The sequence below is a fragment of the Sminthopsis crassicaudata genome, chromosome 3 (genome assembly GCF_048593235.1).
Source record: "Sminthopsis crassicaudata isolate SCR6 chromosome 3, ASM4859323v1, whole genome shotgun sequence".
NCBI classification, from domain to species: Eukaryota; Metazoa; Chordata; class Mammalia; order Dasyuromorphia; family Dasyuridae; genus Sminthopsis; species Sminthopsis crassicaudata.
In genome coordinates, this window is record NC_133619.1 from 383,224,341 (window position 1) to 383,250,180 (window position 25,840).

The window sequence follows — 25,840 nt, forward strand, 5'->3', positions numbered from 1 at the left end:
AAATTGGATTTGCACACATATATTGTATCTAGGTTATACTGTAACACATTTAATATCCCATGATTGCCTATCATCTAGGGTAGGGAGTAGAGGGAGGAAGGGGAAAATTTGGAAAAATGAATACAAGGGATAATGTTATAAAAAAAATTTACTCATGCATATGTACTGTCAAAAAAAATTTTTATAATTATAAAATTAAAAAAAAAGAAGAAGAAACTAAAGCCCAAGTCAAGAATATGGCAGCTATATAGCCATGAGTTCCTATGACGTGTATCTTATCCAATAAAAAAGACAAGAATATTTAAGAAAAGTAAAATTTCCTCCTTATTTCTAAGATTTTGACTTAGATAAAGAATATCCCTTCTTTAAATCCCCCATTTACCTATATCAATATTATTATACTCAGTACTTCTACCTTTTCATACCTAATCTCTTTATGAGCAATGAGAATTAGAACTTTTCTGAGCTTGTGAATACTCATTTTAATAGAGAAGAGCCATAGCATGCATAATCCAAAAACAAGGATAGGGAGAAAAATAACAAGGATAACTGAATATTAAATATACCTTAGAAATGGATATAAATGTACTATTTTTCCAGTGGTTGAAGTAAACTAGAGTACAAAAATATTTTAGATTATGCTATATTGTCTAAAAAAGGAAGATTATTATACAAAAAACCCAAAAAATTTAAATTCATGAATTTCCCATATAATAATTTTGATACTCATCTCAAAATGTCTCTGTTACTAATTTTTTACTTTGCCAGGAGCAGGTCTCCAGGGGCTAGCATAATGATAATCCAGATTCTCCCCCATGTGATAAAAAGGAAAGGGGTAGAGAAAAAAATGTTTTAGAGTTGAAATTTGGCATGAGGATTACTGTAGCTTCATTTGGGCATAGTTGTGACACGCAGAAGTTAAACTCAAAGATTAGTCAGTGTTGATTATGAACCTTTTCAATTAAAAATTCTCATTTGTTTGGGTCAATTAAAATTATCTTAATTTTAAGCTACACAATTTCTTTAACTCAATTGTCCACTAATATTATAATTACATTTACAGAAACATAAAAAGTAAAATTAAGTTTTAATGAAATTTTCAAGTATTTCAAAAGATAAATTTGAATTTAGAATAAATATAAGTGGATTAAGAAAAGTATAATTTTCCATAATAGATTAGCTACATTTTTACTGCCCAAGAGAATAAGATAATCACCATTTGATAAAGAAACTGATTTGATTATATAATTTCTGAGAGTTTCCTGCCATTGGCAAAGACTGCTCCCACTTCCTATTCAAATATAATTATTAACTGTTACATCCTGACAAAGGTATAGAAACAGTTACAGAATGAAAATGAGAGATCTGAATACAGATGTGTCTTTTTAAAAATGGTAAGCACTGCAGATGTCAAACAGTTTTATTCCCCAATAAGTTTTAGTAAATACAGCATTCCTTTTATCCCCTTAGCTCTCTAAAAGACATCAAAATATGTGCTGAAAAATAAGCACATAGATTAATCTCCTTTCCATTCTGATACCAAAAAAAAAAAAAAAAAAAAAATATATATATATATATATATATATATATATATATATATATATATATATATATCCATGCATTGTGGTAATCTGAAAAGTACATATGGTTTTGTAACAGATTATGAAGCGATAGCAATGCCTGGAGATGATAATTCTGTTCAGAATTTAAATGTACTACCACTTCACACTGCAACTGTAATCCAAAAAGGGCATAGGAACAAAAAGGACTTCTCTCATAAAGTTATCTGAAATTTTAATGTAATGAATTTCCATAAAAATGACAACTTTTGGAAATATTATTTGATCACTTTCATTAGATCATGTCAATATGATTGAATTTGGCTGTTTCTTGCTGCATTCTGAGCTTTAGTTAGTACAGAAAATCCCACTTTTCACCAGATTAATAAAATTTCTTCTCAATGCTCATGCAATGTAAATATGGTGATTATTACCAACAGTGTGAAATAATATATGTGAAGAGGTGGCTTTTTATAAAATACAACATGCTGATTTTGGAAGAATCTGCTTCTAAAAGATCAATAGCTTTATTTTGGTGTACATTAACAACTGAACTCATATTCATTCTAGATATATGCATATATTCTCTTTTTGTGTTGCTAAATTATGGAAATTAAAATATTAACATTATATAAAATCAAAAATAGTTATTTTTTTCACTAACTAAACCATAAAGAAATTGATTTTGCTGATAATTATTCAGAAAATATTTTAAAAGGTACAAAATATTTCCAACTTCAGAATATATTTTTTAAAGATTATTAAACTTTTCCTTTATTAATTTTGTCAGGGTATAAAAATATAGTTCAGAAAAAGTTTTGGGATCCTTTCCTAGAAGAAGCATTTCCATTTAAGTCAAATCGTAGATTTAATGTACATTCATTTAAATTACATTATCCAGCACAAAATTTAAAATAAATAATGGGAAAAGAAGTGATTTAGATTTACTATATGAAGTAAATATTCTTATGTCCCAATTTTTAACCCATTTTGCTCAATTTTTTATGAAGTGGGTTAAAAAAAAAAAAAAAAGAATGAAGAGTGGATTTGAGTGTCTAGCTACTTGCAACCAATCAAGCTACTTTTACCTGGAAATTTTGATATGAATAAATACTAATAGACTAAAATAAAAAGTTTAACTATTTCATAATAAACTATTGTCTTAACCAATGTTTTGTTTTGTTTTCATTTTAAAATATATGTCATCAGTAAATCTAGTAATATGGAAATAGGATAGTCATCCTCTCCTGCATTAGCAGTGGACTTTCATTTTAAAAAATCATTTGGAAATTAAAAGATATCAAGAATCATTAATTGAATCTCCAGAAATTAATTGCAGGTAATATGAGTAAACTAGGACTAAGAGTCCACAAGACCAGCAGGCAGGCAGGCAGACAACAAAAATTGATTCACTGCTAACTATGTGCTGAACAGTATCCTAAAAATGCCTAAGGATACAATAAAAGCATAGAGAAAAAAAGAAAGATGGAGACAAAGAAAGACAGAGAGATAGAGAGGTAGGAAGAGAAAAAGAGACACAGAGAAAGACAGAGAGAAAGAAAAGAGGAATGAAAAAAGAAAGAATTAGAAAGAAAGAAAGAGGGAGGGATGAAGGAGGGAGAAAGAAAGGATGGATGGAAGGAAGGAAGGAAGGAAGGAAGGAAGGAAGGAAGGAAGGAAGGAAGGAAGGAAGGAAGGAAGGAAGGAAGGAAGGAAGAAGGGAGGGAGGAAGGAAGAAAAAGAAAGTAAAAAAGAAGGGGGAGGGAGAGGAAGGAAGGGAGGAAGGAGAGAGGGTAGGAAAGAGGAAAGGTAAGAAAAAAGAAAGAAAACTGTCAGATTGGTTACTGTACAATATTTGAGTGCATTATGCCCATGCTGTTTAGGAAGATAAACTTGAGTCTGAATCTGGGGCTTAGCTTTGATTATTGTCCAATTTCCCAAAGAAAATTACAACATAATACCTCTCTTATCCTCTCTTTCAGTAGCATTGCTGTTAATCTCTTTAAGACAGTTTTTTTTTCTATAGGGATTAATTTCATTTTATATAAGGAAGATGTGAAAGTGATCTCAGACAAGTCTACTCTGAGTTTCGTTTGATTCCTTTTTGTTTTTTTCTTAAGCTCATCAAGTGATACTTTATCTCCCCTATGCCTTCTCAACATCATCTGCTCATCATTCATCATAAACAAAGAATAGTACTATTTTTTTCAAATCTTGAATACCCCCACAAAACTTGTGTTGTTCGATTTGCTCTTAAAGAGTGAGTTTTTTTTTTTTTTTTCACATACTTGGAAACCTTTTCACCTCTTTTGATAGCATTTTATCTTCCTTATATCCCTTCATCATAAAGTATTATTACTCAGGTGAAGAAACAGCTTTTGGCAAGAGGAAGTTTATTGACCTACAGATAGAAACCACTTATGTTGATAGAATAAGCATAATATAGAGCAGTGGATATGAAATTAGAGGAATTTTCTTCAAAGCTTAGCTTTTCCATTTATTGTCCATGCAATTTAGGAACATTACCTTAAAAAAAATGTACCCCAATTTCCCTATCTGTAAATTGAGATGATTTTATTAGATAATCATGCAGGATGTTAAATATTATAATGACGGTTCTTGGTTGCTCCAATTGTTCAAGCATTATTTTAAAATACCTATAAATATTCTCTTAATTATACAAAAGTTTCCCTTTGACAATATCATGAAAATTAGAATAGGCAAATTTAGGTTCAGAACTGTAAAATTGGAGAAAATAGATAACAAAATCATGTAAATTTAAAGACAGAAGAGAAATGAGAAGTCATCTAATCTAATGTATTCATTTTGCAGCTGAGGAAACTGAGGCTCAGAGGAATTATGATTTGCAAAAGATAAAAAAGGGAGTATGTGCTGAAATTTTTAAAAATGAGATCCTTGACTCCAGACCAAGACTCTTTTCCTTATACTGTGATCATAACATTTCATTCAAACCAACTTAAAGAATATATTTCAAATAGTTGATATACCCCCAAAATATATTGCTATATAAAAGTCATAATCATAAATTAATCATACCAATTCCATTTTAATCTGTACAAGTAGTTTAGAGTTAAGTGTTAATCCACTCCTTTGTCTACTAACATTTTTTCATCTCTAACATAAATCTCCTATTTTATTAGACAACTTTGGGACATATTTTGGTATAATCCAAAGAATTTTAATACATTTGATATTGCTTGAATTTGCATAATCACCTTTTGGAGAATTTTCAGCAATTGTGACTATTATTGTCTTGCAGAAACTAGTAACACAAATCTATTTACCTTTTGCAGTTGATCAAAATTTGTGTTATGCCTGAAATGGATAGAATTCTCAAACTATTAACTCTAAATACTTTTTACTTGCAAAATCCTTTATAAAATATCACTTGGTTAAACACAGTGGTATAGGTAAATACACTATATAAGCAAAATTATCATTATATGGCAATTATTATAATGAGAAGATAGGTAGATCTGGATTTGAATCCTAGCTCAGACACTGATTACCCCTTCAAATTTGAAAGACTAAAAGACTTACAGATATAAATATTATGATTTATGGTCATAGTGAATAGTTACCACATCCCATGGAGTCACTGAAGTTTGGCTGCCTGAATCATTGACTCTAGCATTTGCTTACCAATTTAATTTATCATCTCTTTTTATTCTCACACCCTAATCTGACTTGAGGTAATCAGTGTCAATTACCTTTTCTTAATTGACTCTTGTTCTAATTTGTAGTTTTAAGATAATTGCTTTTCTCTTGATTTTAACTAATGCTCTAATCTTATCATTTGCCTAACTTTTGCCTTGATCTACTCATAGATTTTAAGTTCCATAGTCCAGCCCACACATTTATTTGGAGTAACTGATAAAATGTATTCTTCCCCTATTAGGATATATTTATTCCCTAAATTATCTTAAGATCATAAATTCAGACTATATAAATGACTACAAATATCATCTAAGGAGGTCATCCTAATGGAATGCAGCATTGAGAATAGAAATATTTGGATTTTATTTTGTATCACCAGTATCTAATATGGTGCTTACAATATAGAAGGGATTTAATAAATGTGAGACCAAACTAATTATTCTTCTCTATCTCTTTCACTCTTCAGAAGAAGAAAATAAAGCCCAGAGAGGTTAAGTGGGTAACTAATATCACAAAAGTTCCAAATGGCTTTTGATGGAAGGTCATCTGACTTCAGACCCTGATGTGTTTTTACACCATACAATGAGACATTAAAGTGTTTTCTTGACCTTTTATTCTTTCCTAATAGAATGAGCTAAATGTTTAACTAAATTCAAATAAGCTTAACCAAATATGTTACAGAGTAGCTAGTAGAAAGCCTTCATAAAAGGGAAGGATTTGGAGTACTAAATTTTAACTGAAATATTCAATACTCAGTTTTACCTTAAATTTCCTGACTTTGTTTAAACTAGAGTTCAGAGGAAACACATGTGTCATATCATGTGATATTGATCTTTGATGATAAAACAATTCCTCATCTATCCTTTTCTCAAAAGTGTTCTTTCATATAAAATGAAAATTTGTTATCCAATCTGACTTCAAAGAATGTTTTTTCTTAACTTATTTTTTTTACAATACACAATAGTTGCCTCTTTGAAATGTATATTAAATGTCTGCAGCAATAATATTCACCTTTTTTCAGGAACTGGTATACTTAAAATTACAAGAACAGGCAGGATAGCGGTTTACTTTGAACTTTCATAGTCAACTCTGGAAGCTTAAGATTTTGCTGTTTTGTTCAGCAAATGAACTTACCCCGACAATGGACTCCTTCATCATAGCCATCTGAACAATCAAGTACACCATTGCACAGTTGGGATAAATAAATACATGTGTTTGTTCCAAGGCAAGCAATATGATTCAAGGGGCACTTGAATTCTATTTCCTCAGGACCTGAAATAAACAAACAAAAAAGGATAGAATAATATATGTGAGCTTGAATTTTCTTTCAAAATTAAAATTTTTGAGCACAGAAATAGAGACAATAAACTGTAAGAGTAAAAATAATCATAAATAACTTTAGTTTAATAATTTAAGTTCTGCAGAATGTCTGAAAACACAATCTTTCTTGTATAGGAAAGAAAATAATTTGTTCAGTCATTTCAGCCATATCTGAATCTCTTTAAGGTGTTAGAAAAAATACTGGAGTGATTTGACATTAACTTCTCCAGTTAATTTAACATATGAAGAATTGAGGTAAATAGGGTTAAGTGATTTGTCCAGGGTCATATAACTACTAAATGTCTGAGGTCATATCTGACTTCATGCTGGGCACACTATCTACTGTATCCCTTAGCTGACCATTAACATGACAATAGATGTCAGAAAAATCTTGGAACAAGTTCTATCTCTAACATATACTAGTTAAGTAACCATAACCATGTCACATATAAATTTAATGAAACAAGACAAATATCTAAACTATAAATTAACAAGCTATTAATTTGTCTCAGAAGAGGAAGTTTTCATAGTAGAAATTTCCAACAAAAATAAAGTCACACATCCAGCTGCTACTCCTCCCCCCAAAAAATTATAAAAACATAAGGAAGTGGTAATTAATTTATAACAATAGTGAAAAATGAAGGAAAGATGGGAAGTTGTCTTCATAAGAAGTCTGAGTGATTTTTCTAACTCTTAAGAGAATCTATAATCCACTGTATTGAAAAAAAGCATCAATTTCATGTACAAATGAAATGATAAAAATCATGCATCATAAGGGATTTTTAAGATGTTTCCCTAAAATATTAATATTTTAGATATTGTTCTATATTCTTACAACAAAAAAAAAAAATCTTATTTGTATGGCTTTCTAAAACTTTTTTTTTTTTTTCTACCTTCCCAGACATAGGCAGAGAAAATGAATCTCTTCTCTTCCATTCTCTTTAAGCTTAGTATCTCTAAGGGACATTAAAATGTCCTTGAAAAGTCTTTTCCCTTATGCCATACCAAGAATAAGGAAAAGGTGATATTGAACAGAGAGTTGTTAGAATAGCACTAAAAAGAGGAGAAAATTGAAAATCAAAGAGGGTAAGTTAGGGAAGCAAAAAGAATAACAAAATTTTAAAAGTACAGGATGGGAGAGGTTTTTTTTTGTTTGTTTGTTTGTTTTTAACATAATAATTTATGTGAAAACAAAGATCTGGGAGTTTAAGTGAATTGTAAACTCAGTATTAGCAGGAAAAAGTGATATTTATTGCATGCAAAAAGATTATGTGATCTTGGTCCAATTGAGAGGCAAAGTAGTTAATAATTATAAGGAAATGGTATTTCTGCATAGTCCTAATAGAACCATAGCCATGGTATTGTGTCGAATTTGAGGTGTCAGAGTTTAAAATATTCATAAGTTAGAGAACATAATCACAAGTAGGATGATAAAGAGACCATGCCATACAAATATTAGTTGAAGGAATTTGAAGCATCTGACTAGAGAAATGAAAACTTTTCTAGGAGTGGGGTATGTTGTGATCTTAAGGTATATGAAAGGTAAGAAATATATTGATGTGTCAATATAAAAAGAGATTATATTCCAAGATGTTTTAAAATATACATGTCTACCCTTCCCCATTTTTCTTTCATGTTACAAATACTGTCACATAGTCAAAGAACTATATTTATTCTGTTTGGCACTAAAAGGCAGAACCAGAAGCAATGAGTAGAAGTTACAAGAAGAAAATTCAGTATTAATAAGAAGAAATTTTTTTTCCCAACCATTAAAGCTATTCAAGAATAGCACTAATGACCTGAGAGATGTTAGTTTCTTCAGGTTTTTATATTCTTCAAGAGGCTGATCTCTTATCAAACATAATAACAGGATTTTATTTAGTAGGTATATGCTAAACAGCATAGCCTCCAAGATGCCTTTCCATTGTAAATGCCATGAAGTTACTAAAAGCAGATCATTAGTCAAATTCCTTATTCTAAGTGGATTTAGATTATAAGTATGAAGATTAAATTTATTAGTAGATTGTGATTGATGTAATTGTATTAGATGCAAGAATAGCAATCACTTGACCCTGTACATTTCTAGCAGTTCATCAATATTTTCTCCTCTATGGCCTCACTAGCTGCTGTGATATTGCAGAGAGATTTCTCTGTGTGTGTTCATGTATATTTATACAATTACTGCTATACACAGGCTATTAATTTTGTCAAACACCTGTCTTCCCAAATGTACAGCTCATATTACTGTAAAAATATGCATTGTGAATCAGACTTGGTATACACTGCACCTCTAATGTGAATATTTTAATAAAATATAAAACCCATAAATGTTAGCTTTAAAATATATAATTGGAATACAAGTAGGACAATTTCAGTCAATTTTTCTTATCTCCATAATTTTAAAAAAATGCTTTTTACTGAGATTTTTCCAGTTACACAGTCTTTTGATTATATTTTAAATTAACTGTTTAATTTAGGAGAGCTATTAGCTTGCTAGGGTTAGCAATTACAATACAACAGTCTCCAGCTTAATTAATTGTCCAATGTTCACTAAAAATTAAAAGAAAATATAAAGTATAAATGCCAAGTTAATATATTTAGAGCATTCATATTTTGGTTCCTGAAATCCATGTTATAAAGTATAACAATAGTGTTCCATAAGAGACAATGTCATTCATAAACTGGAAAGGTTTTACCTCCTGCTTTAATCACTGAAAAATGACCTAGTGGTTCTGGGAAAAGCAAGATCTGGTAATAGATGACTTGGCACAAATGGAAGATTGAATCTTAACTGTGAAAAGTGTCAGGTAGGGGATAAGCATGCCTGGAAGGGTAATATGAATGAATAGCTGGAAAAATCAGTGAGTGATTTAATTATCAAACGGCAGTGGGAAGACTTAGGAAACTGCTTTATTTAGTAAAGGAGAGTGGATAAGAGTATTAGGCTCTTTTTAAGCCTAAAAGACAAGGAAAAAAGAAAATATAATGATGTTAGGGGAGTGAAAGGTCCTTAAATGCATGTATTAGGAATGAAAAACAAGGAATGAATGCAAGATTCATCATAATTTCTTCCATAAAAGACTAGATTGTCTCTCCTAGATTGTCAACAGAATTATACAGCCCTATGGTAAATTAGGATGCTAGCACAATCTCTATTTTAAAAAAAAAAAATCTCTGAGAATTTGTAGAATTGGAGAGCAAGAATTACTTGCTTCTTTAAATTTCTGCTCAGCATCATGGAAATTATCTGGTCTGTTATTTGTTTGTCTTTCAAATAATAATACTATTAATGCAAAGTGTTTTGGAAACCTTAGAACACTATATTAATGTTAGTTATTATTATCATAACAATAATATTAATGATAGTTTCTATTTAACTCCCTGCTTTATAGTATACAAAATGCACTTCTCAAATTGGATCTCTATATTATCCCAATTTCATAATGAGGATAGTTAGGATCATAGAGATAGTCTTCTCTCTTTGAAAGAATGTTTCACATGGATTGAAGTAACCTTTATCCTACTTACTCATTTCATCTACTTTCATTTCGTCTACTAGGCAAGTCATTTCATCAATTAGGATTCAATGTTAAGTGACAAAGTTCTACTGGATGATCTCTAGTATCCCAAGTATGAAACAGTTCTAAAACTATGAATTTAATGAAGTCAAGATTTTTGCCCATGGCCATACAGCTAATAAGTTTTAGAATCAGGATTGAAGCTCAGATGTCCTCATTATGTCTAGTACTCTTTCCATTTTCCCATTCCTTTTTGGTAGTTGAGCCGTAGTTATTCAGTAAAAAGGGATATGTTTCTGAATATTGTATCTTCTTCTAATTCTGTGCATTGACAGAGAATTGGTAAAATTCACCAGAATGCGGCTGTCTTGTTTTCTCTTTTAGTCACATTAAAGTGATAGTATAGGTGGAATGTGATAAAGATAAAAGTTAGATCTGTAGTTTTCTGAATATAGAGAATTGCTAGAAGAGGAAAATCTTTTTACCAAAGCTACCTTTTTTATAGCCTTAGAAATTTATATCCCCAGAGAGTTATCTGAATCACTGAGAATTTACGAAATTTGCTTAAGCATACAACCAGTACTCTTGAATGTTGAACCAAGGTCTTACTGACTCCCATGCTGGCTCTCTATCTGCTAACCTGCCTCTGAATCCTAGTTAGGATAAACTCTGCCTAAGCAAATCTTTCATCTTGACAGATATGAAGTGAAGAAATATTATTTCTGATCTCCCAAATAGAACACAATTCAAGCATAGAACACAATTCAATTAAATCTCTTTCTCTCTGTCTTTTTCTGTCTCTGTCTCTCTCTCTCTCTGACTTTCTGTCTGTTCATCCATCAGTCTGTCTCTCATAGATTTGTACTATACTCATACATACGGTAAATATAAAGTAAACTTTTACAATCAACAGCTTAAATTTCTATAGAAAATATTTAATCTTGAATCTTCACCTTACTTTGGTTCAATAAGCCATTTCCACAGAAATCATTCACCCACCTCTTACAAAGCAGAAGGTTATATAAATCACTTTAAGTCTACCCTCAATGAACTTGTCCAGCATTGCTATCTACAATTCCATAACAGAAATCTTCTTGAAAGTGAGATTTTTCTTTCACTTGGCCAAGTCATAATGTGCTCATCTTACCTATCATACTGTAACTCCTAATGGAAGTAGACATTGCTTTTGCATCACTTTATAACTAAATCTTGACCATTTTTCTTTTCTTTTTTTTTTTTTTTTATTTACAAGATATATGCATGGGTAATTCTTCAGCATTGACAATTACAAAATCTTTTGTTCCAATTTTTCCTGTCCTTCCCCTACCCACTCCCCCAGATAGCTTGACCAATACATGTTAAATCGGTTAAAGTATATGTTAAATACAATATATGTATACATGTCCATACAGTTATTTTGCTGTACAAAAAGAATCAGACTTTGAAATAGTATATAATTAGCTTGTAAAGGAAATAAAAAATCTAGACAGACAATTCATTACTGCTCTATTGGAACAGATTTAGTTCATCTCATTGTTGAAGAGGGCCATGTCCATCAGAATTTTTCATCATATAGTATTGTTGCTGAAGTATATAATGATCTCCTGGTCCTGCTCATTTCACTCAGCATCAGTTCATGTAAATCTCTCCAGGCCTTTTTGAAATCATTCTCTTGGTCATTTCTTACAGAACAATAATATTCCATAACATTCATATATCACAATTTATTCAGTCATTCTCCAATTGATGGGCATCCACTCAGTTTCCAGTTTCTGGCCACTACAAAGAGGCTGCCACAAACATTCTTGCACATACTACTTCCTTTCCTTTCTTAAAGATATCTTTCTTTGGGATATAAACCAAATAGTAACACTGCTGGATCAAAGAGTATGCACAGTTCCATAACTTTTGAGGCATAGTTCCAAATCGCTCTCCAGAATGGCTGGATGCATTCACAATTCCAACAACAATGTATCAGTGTCCCAGTTTTCCCATATCCTCTCCAACATTCTGCATTATCTTTCCCTGTCATTCTAGCCAATCTGACAGCTGTATAGTAGTATCTCAGAGTTGTCTTAATTTGCATTTCATGATTAATAATTATTTAGAGCATCTTTTCATATGGCTAGAAATAGTTTCAATTTCTTCATCTGAGAATTGTCTATTCATATCCTTTGACCATTTATCAATTGGAGAATGGCTTGATTTCTTATAAATTAGACTCAATTCTCTATATATTTTGGAAATAAGGCCTTTATCAAACCTTTAACTGTAAAAATGTTTTCCTAGTTTATTGCTTCCCTTCTAATCTTGTCTGCATTAGTTTTGTTTGTACAAAAACTTTTCAATTTGATATAATCAAAATTTTCTATTTTGTGATCAATAATGATCTCTAGTTCTTCTTTGGTTATAAATTCCTTCCTTTTCCACAGGTCTGAGAGGTAAAGTATCCTATGTTCTTCTAATTTATTTATAATCTCATTCTTTATGCCTAGGTAATGAACCCATTTTGACCTTATCTTGGTATATGGTGTTAAGTGTGGGTCAAAGTCTAGTTTCTGCCATATTAATTTCTAATTTTCCCAGCAGTTTTTGTCAAGCACTGAGTTCTTATCCCAAAAGCTGGGGTCTTTGGGTTTGTCAAACACTAGATAATTAAAGTTATTGACTATTTTGTCTTTTGAAGCTAACCTATTCTATTGATCAGCTAGTCTATTTCTTAGCCAATACCAAATGGTTTTGTTAACTTACCGCTTTATAATATAATTTTAGATCTGATACAACTAGGCCACCTTTATTTGATTTTTTTTCCCATTACTTCCCTTGAAATTCTTGATCTTTTGTTTTTCCATATGAACTTTGTTGTTAATTCTTTAGGACATTAAAACAGATTTTTGGGGAGTCTGATTGGTATAGCACTAAATAAATAGATTAGTTTAGGTAGTATTGTCATCTTTATCATATTTACTCGCCCTATCTAAGAGCATTTAATATTTTTCCAATTGGTTAGCTCTGACTTTATTTGTGTGTAAAGTGTTTTGTAGTTTTGCTCACATAGTTCCTGATTTTCCCTTGGTAGATAGATTCCCAAATATTTTGTACTATCAGTAGTTACTTTAAATTAAATTTCTCTTTGTAACTCTAACTGTTGGATTTTGTTAGTGATATATAAGAATGCTGATGACTTATGTGGATTTATTTTGTATCCTGCAACTTTGCTAAAGGTGTGGATTATTTCTAATAGCTTTTTAGTAGAATCTCTGGGGTTCTCTAAGTATGCCATCATATCATCAGCAAAGTGATAATTTGGTTTCCTATGCTACATTACCTACTCTAATTCCTTTAATCTTTTTTTTCAACTCTTATTGCCAAAGCTAGCATTTCTGAAACAATATTGAATAGTAATGGTGATAATGGGCAACCTTGTTTCACTTCTGATCTAATCGGGAATGGTTCTAGTTTATCCTCATTACAAATGATGCTTACAGATGGTTTTATATAGATGCTACTGATTATTTTAAGGAAAAGTCCATTTATTCCTATACTCTCAAGTATTTTAATAGGAATGGATATTGGATTTTATCAAATGCTTTTTCTTTTTAACATTTTTTTTCTAATTTTTTTCATTTTTTTGGTTTTACTTGACTGATTTTTGATGTCTTAATGAATCATTCATTTCTAATTATTCAGTTCCAATTTTTTAATGAGTTATTTTCTTCATTAGGTGTTTTTTTTTAACTTCTTTTTGTATATGTCCAATTGAGTTTTTAAATGAATTGTTTTGTTCTATGGAATTTTTTTCCAGGTCACTATTTTTTTTACTCAGTTATTTTTTTTTTTTCCAATTCACAAATCCTACTTTCTTGGGCGTTCTTTATCTTTTCCAATTCACAAATTCTGTTTCCCTGGGATTTCTTTACTTTTTCCACTTCCCAAAATCTGCTTCCCTGAACTTCCTGGGAGTTCTTTTCCAATTCCAATTCACATTTCAGGAAGTTGTTACTTTCTTGCATAGCTTCTCTTTGCTTTCCCCATTTTTCTTCTAGCTCTCTTAAGATTTTTTTTAATAGTTTCTTCAAGGAGAACCTTGTGTGATGAGGACCAGGTTATATCCCTTTGGGATTTTGTCTGGAGACTATCTATTAGTCTACTCAAGGTTGAAAACCTGCTCTCTTTCTGTATAGAAGCTATCAGTCGTCCTTTAGATTTTTTTACTCATTTTTTAAAAGCCTTTAGGGTCTGCCTTCAGGGGAAGGAGGTTACCAGCTTCCTCTGCAGAGCAGGGCTAGGTATATGGACAGTTGCTGTCCTGTCAATGAGCTTCAAAGAGTGGCCAAGCTGCGAGAGTGCTCTAGGAAAAGCTCCACACCAAAAGTAACTAGGCCTGGATATCATGAGCCAAGCTTAATTTATAGAGTTTATCATCCTCAAAAACCTTGATTTTAAGGGAAAACTTCACCTGTTCAGAGCTATCTAAATAAAGACAAAGAAAGAGTCTTATTTATTGACAGTTTTTCATTACAACTTTTAGCTCTTGAAATTTTAATTCACTGATCTTTAGAAGAAAGAAGAAAGAAAGGGAAGGAAAGAAAAAGAAAGCTCATTATTTTCATCAAAACTAAATTACATTTTAAAATTTCTAGAGTAACATTATTAAAATTTGCAAGCCTTACTCTATATTGTTGGTTTAAATGTACAACCATTCACTTTATTTTGGGAGCAGTATTAATAAGATCAAATAAAGCTTTTCCTCTTTGTAAAGTATAAAGATTGACAGGTAGAATAGCATGTTAGCATACTATATTCTAATTTGGAAATGTAAATTCAAATTCTACCTTTGACTTTTTATACCTGTATAAGTTCTTCAAAACTGGAATTTTCAGCTTTCATGAGATTGGTATCTTTAGTACCTTCTTTACAGTGTTGCCAGGAGGATCAAATAAACTAATATATACAAAGTACTTTGTACAATTTAAATTATTATATAAATGTCAACTCTTATTTAATTGAAATCAATTGATCAAAAAAACTTTTGTGAAGTATCTGCTTATGAGCTGGCTATTATCCTAAGCACAAGGCCTATAAAAACAAAAGTGAGATACTCCTTTTTCTAAAAAAATGTATATTCTCAAAGGAAGGTACCATTTGCCCTTAGACAAGTAAATATAAAACATTTTTTAAAAATCAATGTATCCAATAAGTATTTATGAAACTTCTACTATATACAATTCATTGTGCTAGTCATTAAGGATTCAAAGTCAAAATAAATAGTTACTGATATCAAGAAGTTCACATTGTTTTAGGGAGAAATAGTATGTAGGTAGAAGATTAAATTTATATTCTATTTAAATTAATTTCAAGCAAAAGGCCGTAGTTCTAATATGAAAAACAGGTCAATAACTATAGAATGGAAAGTTCAGAGCTCATAAGAAAAGAGTACAGTAATGTAAAATATAGCTACTAGAAAGATAGGGCTAACATGGCTAGGTATGAGGGAACTAAGAATGGTAACTATGAAATGATAGTTCAGGCTGTTTAGGTTATCATCATCATCATTGTTGTTGTCATCCTCACTGTTAATTATCTCAGGAAAAAAAGAATTATGCAAAGTGGAATCATAAAGCTGTAAATGATCATGCCCTTCAGAGTAGCAATAATAATGTTGATTAATTAAATTATCAATTATAGAACAAGAAGCAAAAAGGAGAAAATAATTAAGACAACAAAACAAATTGTAAGATGACCATATGGCATAGTCTTATACATCATATAAAATGGGTTAGAATTGTTCTAGGACAATTCCCAAAGCCGAATAGGTTTTACTTCTTTGGGGTGGAAAGTCAGGTTTTCTAGACCACCAGATAATTTCTGCCCTAATTATCCTGATGGTAAAAAAGTAAAAAGGACAGATGCTTGAATCAGCTAGTTCCTAAAAGCCTCATAGAATGATGATGCAAAATAGAGATCTTGAGCTGAGATTTAAAGGCATCTTGATTTTAATAAGTGAGGGTGAGATTAAAAAAACAAAAACAAAACAAAACAAAACAAACAAACAAACAAAAACACTCTTGGTAGGAAAAACCTGTTCATTCAAAGAAAGAAAAATAAGAAAGAATATTTTTATAGGCAACTACTAAGCCAACTTACCAGGAGGGAGAGGAGAGAAAATGTGTAAGAAAACTTATTAAAAGGCCAGGAAAAAGATGTTAATGGGCTTAAACTAGAATGTATGTAGTATGAGTGGAGAAGAGCTAGATGTGATAGATATCGAAGAAGAGGAAATGACAGATTGGTAAATGAATGAATATGAGAAGTTAAATGACAAGCTAAAGCTGGGATAATCCCATTCTTGATCCTGGATAACTAGAAGGCTGGTAGTTTTCTCATGATTAAAAAAAAAAAAAAAAAAAAAAAAAAGGATGTTATGAAAAATGGGGAGGAAATGAAAGGAGTTATATTTTAAGCATGTCAAGTTTGATATATCTGTGGGATACCCAGAAAGAAAAGTCTACTCCATGGTCAGAGGTACACAATTGTAATAAGATTTAATTTTACAGTTAAGTTCCTGGGAGAGGATGGGATCACCAGAGCAGAGCATACAGGTTGAAGAGGAGAGACTTAAAGGAAAACCATAAGATAAAAGTATTCATAGAAAGCAAGATATGGACACTGATTCTGTGGAGCCTAGCAAGATGTATCAGTCAGCTAAGAAAAGAACCACAACAATGTTTCATGCTAATATATATATATATATATATATATATATATATATATATATATGAGTAATGAATAAATAAATAAATAGGAAAGAGTTGTCACTAGTGTCAAATGCCATATATGAAAACTCAGAAAGGGCCATTGCATTTATTGATAAAGAGGTCACAGGTGAACAGGAAACATGAAATTAATTTGTGAGATATTGTAGCAAGCCTTATATAAGAGTTTGAGACCTGAGTCAGAGATAAGAAAGTGGAAGCAATTAGTTTAGATAACATTGTTCTAGGAGTTTGGCTATAAAAAAGTGAAGAATTCAAAAATACTCTTTTGAGGGGATATCCAGTGAAAGGTACTGCTTTTCTTTTTGTTATTTTTTTTAATATTGAGGGAGTTTGAGCATGCTTATAGGTATCAGAGAAAGAATGAGAAGATAAGTAAAGGTTGACAATTAAGGAGAAAAACAGGAGAGTCAAAGCATCACTCATAAAGAAGACAGGAGAGAATGGAATTATATGCACAAATCTTTTTTGTGCTTTTGACAAGGAAGAGGGGCACCTATTTCTCAGAAAATGGAGCAAAGGAAGAGGAAACATGGAACTGGGGAATAAGCATATCAGGGATGATTTTAAGGCAAGATTCTCTCTTAGGAAAGAAAAAAAGAGAGGTGGTTATATAGGCCAGTGATTAAACTCAAATAAAATTGGATCTTCATAGACCACATATTGACTTGGAAAACCACAAAATAATGTTATCTATGTTACATTGTATTTTATGAACATTCCAGATTACATTTTAATCTAGTTAAGGCCATTTGGGCATTTTGCAGATGGGGTTGAGTTTGACATGTCTTGCATAGATGGTTTCAAAAGAGAAGGCTATCAGTCATAAATGTTGGCACAATAGGATCATAGAATAATATCTAGAATGACTCTTAAAGGTCAAACCTTTTAATTTTACAAACAAGAATAAGGTCCTAGCTGACTAGTTGATCTAGAAAATAAGTAGAAAATCTAGGATATGAAACTAGTACCTGCAATGATTGATTTAGCTTTTTTCAACAGCACCACATCTTATACATGGTTATGTCTCACATCTTTTTCTGCTTCATGATTAATAAAGGTAAAAAATAAAAATAGGCAACAGTTATTCTGGATCTTTTTGGGTCATTAAATTAAATTGATGCATTGGTATGTTCTACTGTGGAGACATTTAATAATATTTTTAAAATTTGGTGTCATGCTCAAGTAACCTAATAAGATGAAAAAGTATTCCTAGAAATGTACTACCTTTGAGATCATACCCTATCTTTATTCTTACCATATGTTTGCAGCTGAAATTTTCCTACTAAATAGAATAAGACTTTAAATATAAAAAGATAAGGAGTTTATATAGAAGAAATGAGAAGTAGAGTGATGAATTTCAGTTTCTAATATAATTAGTGTGTATCAATACCAGATTGTAAAGTATCTTTAAGAAGCAATGACACATAGTGAATGGAGAGGTAACCCTGGAATCAAAATCAGGGTCAGGTCTTGCCTTTGAATCATATGTTGTGTAACCCTGTATAAGAAATTTAACTTCTCAGTATATCTATACAACTTTCTCAGACCATATATTTCAGATAATTTCCACATTTTGAATTTTCCATATCATTGCAATCATTAAAAGTTTGTTTCCCAGTCCAACAAAAACACCATATTTTATAATATTTAAAAATAAAGAAATGTAAGTAAGAACTTCAAAAAGCACAAATGTACTAATCTTGTATTACTTACTTCTTTATAGAATAAATGAATTCCCAACAGAAAATCTATTTGCTTCTTGATCTTATTCCTATATATTTGAAATAAGTGTTTAGGAAAGTCCCAAGAGTTGGGAGAGAAGATATTGCACTTATATATTGTGCTCAAACCTTCTGGACATCTGTATTATTTTTAAAGACCTTCAGGGAATGTGATTTTGAAATTTTAATAAGCTATTTTGGTTTTTAAATCCTTATTCTGAAGAAGTATGACTATAGAGAAATTTTCTGGGTTAAATTTAAATTCCTTGTGAAGCCTCTTTAACAAACTTGACACATTCTGACCACCTTTTGAGAAGGGTATAATGGGAAAGGAATCCTCTAACCACTATAGCTATTTTTTTGTAAATTCATTTTCAGTAGAACCAGTAAAAGAAACAAGCTAGTTGTGATTTTGTTGTTAAACTGTTATGAATTGATTTTTGGGGAAAAAAATTTAAATGAAAAAATAAGTTCTAACATTATTCTGAATGACACCTGAAATTTTGTATAAAGTCACATAAAAAGACTAGTTTCATTGCCAACTTTATTATCAAATGATTTTTATCTGTATAATTGACTGTGGGCAATTTAATATAATAAATTCAGGTGAGTTCATAACCTTCTTTAATAATGAAATTGCATAAATATAGGATTCAATATTCAAAGAAAACATGACAGACGTATTCTGTTTCCTATAGACCAAGACAATGTATTAAAATCATTAATTTATAGTCTTACAAATAAAACTTTTGCCAGGCTGAAGGAATGCTTTGCTCTCCTGTACTTTCCTTATGAGGCACATAGGGGAGAAAGCAAATTAAATCAACATTCTCTACTACACTCCATAAATTGTTACTCTCCCTAGGTGCATGATTCTCTGCACCATTAAGTGAATAGTAAAGTCAACTCAATTACCAGCACTAATGGGGGTAACAGTGGTTTGGAAGATCCAAATCAGTGAAAAATCCTTGAAATATTTATTGTTTCACAAAATTCTCTTCCCTCTCTCATTTAAAAAAATCTTCACTCTGTTCTATTGGCCTCATGATTCAATCTGAGTCTTCCCTAAGTGACATTTGTAATCATGTTAGTTATAGTCACCCTATCCCAATTATCAAATAAACCCAAAGGGAAGGTTAGAAAATAGGAAGTTACCCTGGCAGAATAGACCATCAAGTTTCTGGCTTCAACTAGTAATAATTTCTAGTTTCCTCCCTTTTCTATTAACACTAATCAACATGAGATACCAAGTCCAGGCTCATTACTCCATTCCTTTTGTAATACCAGGGAAACCGAGGTAAGTAGAGACTGGTTTAATTATAAAATGGAGAATTTAATAAGCTAGCTGACTGGATGGGATTATCATCCAAAGCACTCAGTGCAGAGGAATTGAGGCAAATAATTTATGGTGTGGGGTATAAGAAGCATAAGAATTACAAAAAGAACCAGAGCTGTTGGTGAGAAGGATCCTTCCAGAGTTCCTTCAGTAACCCATGGGGAAAGAAAGGAAGAAGAGCCCAGGTAAGACTTTTTTTAGTTGGGGTAATTATATGGGCCAACACATCAAAAGGCCAAGCCAGGAGACTGAGAGACTTAAATGCCTATTCTGACTATAATCCTCTTTTTCATTTGAAAGTTTGACTACATGATAAGACATGCTACAACCATCCAGAAGTGACAGCGGTGTTTGCATTTCTCTGTGTGCAGACCATGCTCAGAGGGGAAATTAATAGCAAAAAAAAAAAAAAAAAAAAAAGTGGGGAATTGTTAAAAAGGGACAGGCCAATTCTCCCAAAGCCTCCACAGCTATGGATCATAACATCTGAAGGATTTGTAGGTTGTTGTGGACACAGGTGTTGCAGATTGGGAATGAGATAAATTGGAGGCAAGAGAAGAAGAGAAAGATCAGATAATGCAAGGGCCTCTCAGAGAGGTCAGAGAACATTAACTGCATCTCGGTTTCCTTGTATCATCTTCTCACAAGAAGAGATCCATTCTGCAGGTCTAGGTTGGATCTCCAGCAGCCACTGTCAGGTGGCTCCCATGTATTTCCAACAGCTCCTGTGTTTTCCAACAATGCAGGATTGTAACTAGCAAAGCAAGGAGGTGTTAACAGAAGCAAAAAGAATAGTTAGGTATTTTTTTAATCATCAGGCAGAAAAAGAAAAAATATTTTTTACAGTCTAAAGCAATAGCAGGATGCATACAATGGTGGGAATGGGCTTAAGGAGATCTACCAGTTTCAGAGAAGATGCTGATCTTATCTGTAGAAGACCTTACAGATGTGATGTCCAAGTAAGCAGAAGAACAGAAATAGTCAAGGTGATCTATGATCACACATCACTTTGATCTAGTATGTGAGGCATCTAAGTTCAGGTTCTTTTGAGAAATTTATGGGGTCCTTTTTGACTCAACACTTTTATCCCTGACTACTAGATTCAAATAAAAACCTCATAAAAACTCACTATAATTAACTGGATAAGGAAGAGGGTGGAGCCTATTCTTCCTAAGACTGCAGTGGTCTTCTCCTAATACTATATAGGGATCCAGCAGACATGAGTTTTTTTTTCCACCTTCCCCATCTGAGTAGTACAGTTAACATTTAGTAAAATCTACATCTCCAGATAAGAATGAAAGCTCAAGATATTATATCATCTCCTTTCAGTGATGTTAGCTTGTTTGCTTGCCATGTTAGTTCTATGCTTTCTTTTTTGTCTAGTAAATTGATTTATTTTTAATACACATTACTTTATGAATCATATTGGGAGAGAAAAATCATAGCAAAAGAGAAAAAACATGTGAGGGATAAAAAAAAAAAAAAAAAAAGAAAAGAAAAAAGAAGTGAATATCACATTGTAGATTTACATTGTTTCCTTAATTCTTTTTTCTGAATTCACATGACATTCTCTGTCCAAAGTCTCTTAGGATTACTTTGACTACTGAATAGAACAAAGTCTTTCATAGTTGATCATCGCACATTCTTGCTGTTATTGTGTACAAATGTATTCTTGCTTCTACTTGTTTCACTCAGCATCAGTTCATGTAAATCTTTCCAGGCCTTTCTAAAATCATGTGCAGTATTTTCTTATTTTGTATAATTGGTATACCAAATTTTTCTAAGTTTCCATTAAAACAACACTCCAAAAGAATCCTTTTGGTTCCCTAATCCCCATAAAACTATATTGAAAACAAACTAAATTTCTGCTAATACAAGAGTAATTATCAATTGGCTAATAAGTCATTCCTGCCAGATAATATGTTTACATTTTAATGAAGGCCTTCTGGAAAAAATGCAACTCAATGGAATGACTATGAGTGAAAATTTCAAGTATAGTAGTAAGCTAGTATGTGAAATATTTCTGGCCAGGTTTGGGTGACTTCAATGCCTAGCTATATGGCTTGCTTCTAGATGAAATAATTTGCCTCTCTTTCCAAATGTAGCCGTCAATACTGTTTTTTTGTTTCTTCCAATAGAACTACATGGTATTCACAGCATATGCATTTAATAAAGGAATAAAAGCAGAATTCTGTCCTTAAATTACAGATAAGAAGCTGCTAAAATGATGGCATTAGGTCTTTAGTTTCCCCTCTTCCCCATGAGTCAATAGGCTGAGATTTATCGTATTTATGGATTGTGAAAGTGAGATTATAAATACATTTACAGATTGAGAGTGAGATTAAATGCTTACAGCATTTATGGATTGTGAAAGTGAGATTATAAATACATTTACAGATTGAGAGTGAGATTAAATGCTTACAGCCAGTGATATTCAAAAATAGAAGATAAATTTTGCATCCCATTTCAAGCCATTGTCATTGTTTTCCCCTTTGGACTAACTAGTACTTTCCTTTGTAGTTACTTTCCCATTGTAGCAGAACCGGAGTTACTGGGAGAGCTTCTAGAGTTCAAGGCATGTGAAATAGCCTGCTTAACTGAAAGCCAACAGTGCCTTCCAAAGATAAGTGAGACCAAGAGCCTGCAAACTGTTAGTCAAGTAGCACACTAGAGAGAGAGATACCCAGGGGAAAGAGTCTTCCTGCCTCAAAGGGAGATTCCAAAGATGTAACCAAAGGTGGCATACAAAGGATAGGACAGCTGGGAGTCTGCAGAAGGTGATGCTCTTATTCATTGTTGAAAAAAGTATTTTTAAGAAATTCTCAGAAGGCTGGAAGAATCCCTGGGGAGTGGTATCAATTTCTAACATCCCTGAGAGTCTGAGAACCCCAAGGGGTAGATTTGCACAAACTTGCTCTATTAACTCAAAATCAAAAAATGTATAAAAAGTATCCAAAGAATTGTTCCATAATATGCTATCAGTAACTGAAAGAAAAAAAGAAAAAAAAAACTAAAAGCAAAATTTGAAGGTAAATATTTGTGGCTGTAAGAAAATAAAGGACACTAAATTTCTGAATTATTACTATTCCCCACAACTACAATTGTAGATGGTCTCAAGGAGAGGCTGTACCAAGTTTTGTAGTAGGAGTAAAATGGGAGTCACTATCAGGAAAGTCATTCAACCTTGAACTACACATTTAAGAATTTAAGTACCATTCATGGGTTGAATGTCTTACATGTCTTACTTTTGGTTTACATTCCATTTTAAGTCATTTTCCTTATTGAATATTCTACCCATCCTAGGTATGTATTCTTGTGCCTATATAAGATTTGGAAATGAAAAACAGGTGTATCTTTATCCTTACATTTCTGTGCTTCTTTATCCAAGGAAGGTTTGTTTAATGGGAATTAATCATTCAGTCTTCCATTGAAAAGTTCATCATTCATTTGATTGATTGAAAGGAGGAGATTAAAGGCAAGATAAATGCAGACTGGGAATTAAAACTTTCATTTTCAATAGTTTGCTGTTGTTTGGGGAAACAAATAAACAATAGATTAAGAAAACTGATTAGCATACAAATGAGATTATTGTTGAAGAGATTGGTCTGGGAACTTATAGTTAATAGTTTTTCACAAGAAAGCTTCCATTAAAACTATGTTGTTTCTGTAGAGCCAATTTATATTTGAAGAAAAGACAATGCCACACAATTAAATATAGAAATGATGCCATTCTTTAAGTCCTTACATATAATAATGCTTACTACATTTATAATAATATGTGTAGAACAGTTTTCCCTCTAACCCCACAATATTCAAGCTAAAAAAGTGCTTAGAACAAATTCTCCATGGCATTTAAATATTAGTATTTAAAAGTATGCTATTGATGTACATTTTAATAAATATAAACTATGATTATATTGGATTACTTTGTTTATATTTAAATGAATTAATTAAAGATTTAGATAAAAATAGAAAAAGAAAAAAAAGCATTGCCATGTGAACACAGAACATATGAGAAGATATATTCAAAATATAAAACAATAAATTTCCATTTCAAGAAAGCCTATATAATAAATACTATACAGTGTGTTGTCTATCTTTTATTTTCTTTCATATAGATTCTTTTGTTCTCTGCTGTGCACTTTTTATTTCTACTCTTCTCCCTAATAATACAATTAATCACACACACATATAATATGCCTAGATATCTATAATTATAACATTTATATGCATATACATTTACTTAAGACTATATTTCTTTGTCCTCTGTTTCTCTGAAGGTGAATAACATCTTCTTTCATAAGTTCAAGTCTCTCAATATTTTTCTAAAGCTACCAACTCATCCTTTCCTACACCTAAGCAACTTTCAAACCTTCAATTGTCTAGCTATTTTAAATAATCTAAAACTATATTGATTTAAATGGCTGTCATATAATGTAATTTTCTTATTTTTTTTCCTCTTTTGATTAGATCTATTTTAGTTTTAAATTTGTCTGGAGTCATGATTACTACCTCAGCTTTTCTTTAATTTAACAAATTTTCCTCATGATCTTTTTTATTATGTTTGTGTGCATCTCTTGTTTCCTATGTCTTCTGATTCTTCTGCTTTACTTTTACCTGTTATCTTGCCCTCCTGTTATTTAAACTATACTCCTCTTAATATCTCTCTTTCATCTTCCTCCACCCTAAATCCATCCCCACTAATCTACAAACTCTTTTATATCTCTTGTTCTATTTCTTTACTCTCTTATTCCTTCATAAATTTAGAAGATTCCCTTCCAAATGTATGTTTTGTTGAGATTTAGAAACTGAATAGCCCAAAATATTAAAGTTTGGGGCTGGTGTTACAAGGTTTTCAAAAAAATTTGCAGATTTAGATTATCTTCTAATTATGAACATAGATTTTATTATTGTTTATTGACTAGCAGGCTAAATTTCAATAGAAAATTTCTTTTTTTTTTTTTTCTTTTTACCGAGGTTTGACCTTTTTAAATTATATGTAAATTAGCATAGTGTGCACAATAGGATCCATCTTTTAAGTGGGAAAATCAACTCCAAAGTCCAGTAAAATGGAAGTCATTGAAGCGAGATCCATAAATATTTAGTCCAACTCGTACTGCTTGAAACACTGGCGGCACATATTCAGGCCCTACTTGTGGATTAGGCCATGCTGGTTAGAACAGACGCGGCATGATCGGGAACCTTGGCCGAATTTGCGAGGGTGGCTCCAGTAGAGCTGCTGATGACTCATGGTGCCACCAGCAAAGACAGGAGACAAAAGGAAAATCAATAGAAAATTTCAATAAAAGTTAAGGAAGTAGTAGGAAATAGTGTAATAATTTTTGGAGTGTTGTTTAAATTATTGTTATTGTTTTAGGATTCTAATTTCTATGGTTTAAAATTTCTGATATGTTAATTGTATGGAAACTACTAATATGCTAATGGTTGAGTTCCAGGATACCTATTGATATACTGATTTTAATTTAGAAGTTACTTTCAGTTAGGGATAGGCATCTTCCTACCAGATGCAGTATCCTGATCATAAACTGAGTCAATAAAACCAGCATTCTTTTGTAGTGAGTGTAATTATAAACTAGAATAATCTAAAGTTAAAATACAATATTCCTTAAACAGACATTTTAGAGCCAAAGTGTACAAGACAACTTCAAATCATGATACAGTAGCATTCCACTTTCAAACAGTATTCTTGAGATTATAATCACCTCTTAGGTTGTTCTGTCTTTTATCCAGATCTGATGTGAATAAGGTTCCTTCTAACAACCCTTCCCTTATCTTCCCCTCTGCTTATCTGGCTACCCTCTTATTTCTTTCTGAATTTAGAAGACTTTTATACCTTTCTAAATATAAATGTACTGTTTCCTTTTTAGCCCATTTCCGATGAGAGTATTATTTAAGAAAGGACATAGTG

General features: G+C 31.6%; 1 protein-coding gene across 2 annotated transcripts in view; it reads right to left on the minus strand.

Moving 5' to 3' along the window:
- The window catches only part of LRP1B (LDL receptor related protein 1B), a 2,473,587-nt gene that overhangs the window by 1,623,814 nt on the left and 823,933 nt on the right, over positions 1 to 25,840 (minus strand). For both annotated transcript variants that reach the window (XM_074301982.1, XM_074301981.1), the window contains exon 3: positions 6,372 to 6,509. In XM_074301982.1, the coding sequence (XP_074158083.1) occupies positions 6,372 to 6,509 (138 nt within the window). The remainder of the gene's footprint in view (positions 1 to 6,371; positions 6,510 to 25,840) is intronic.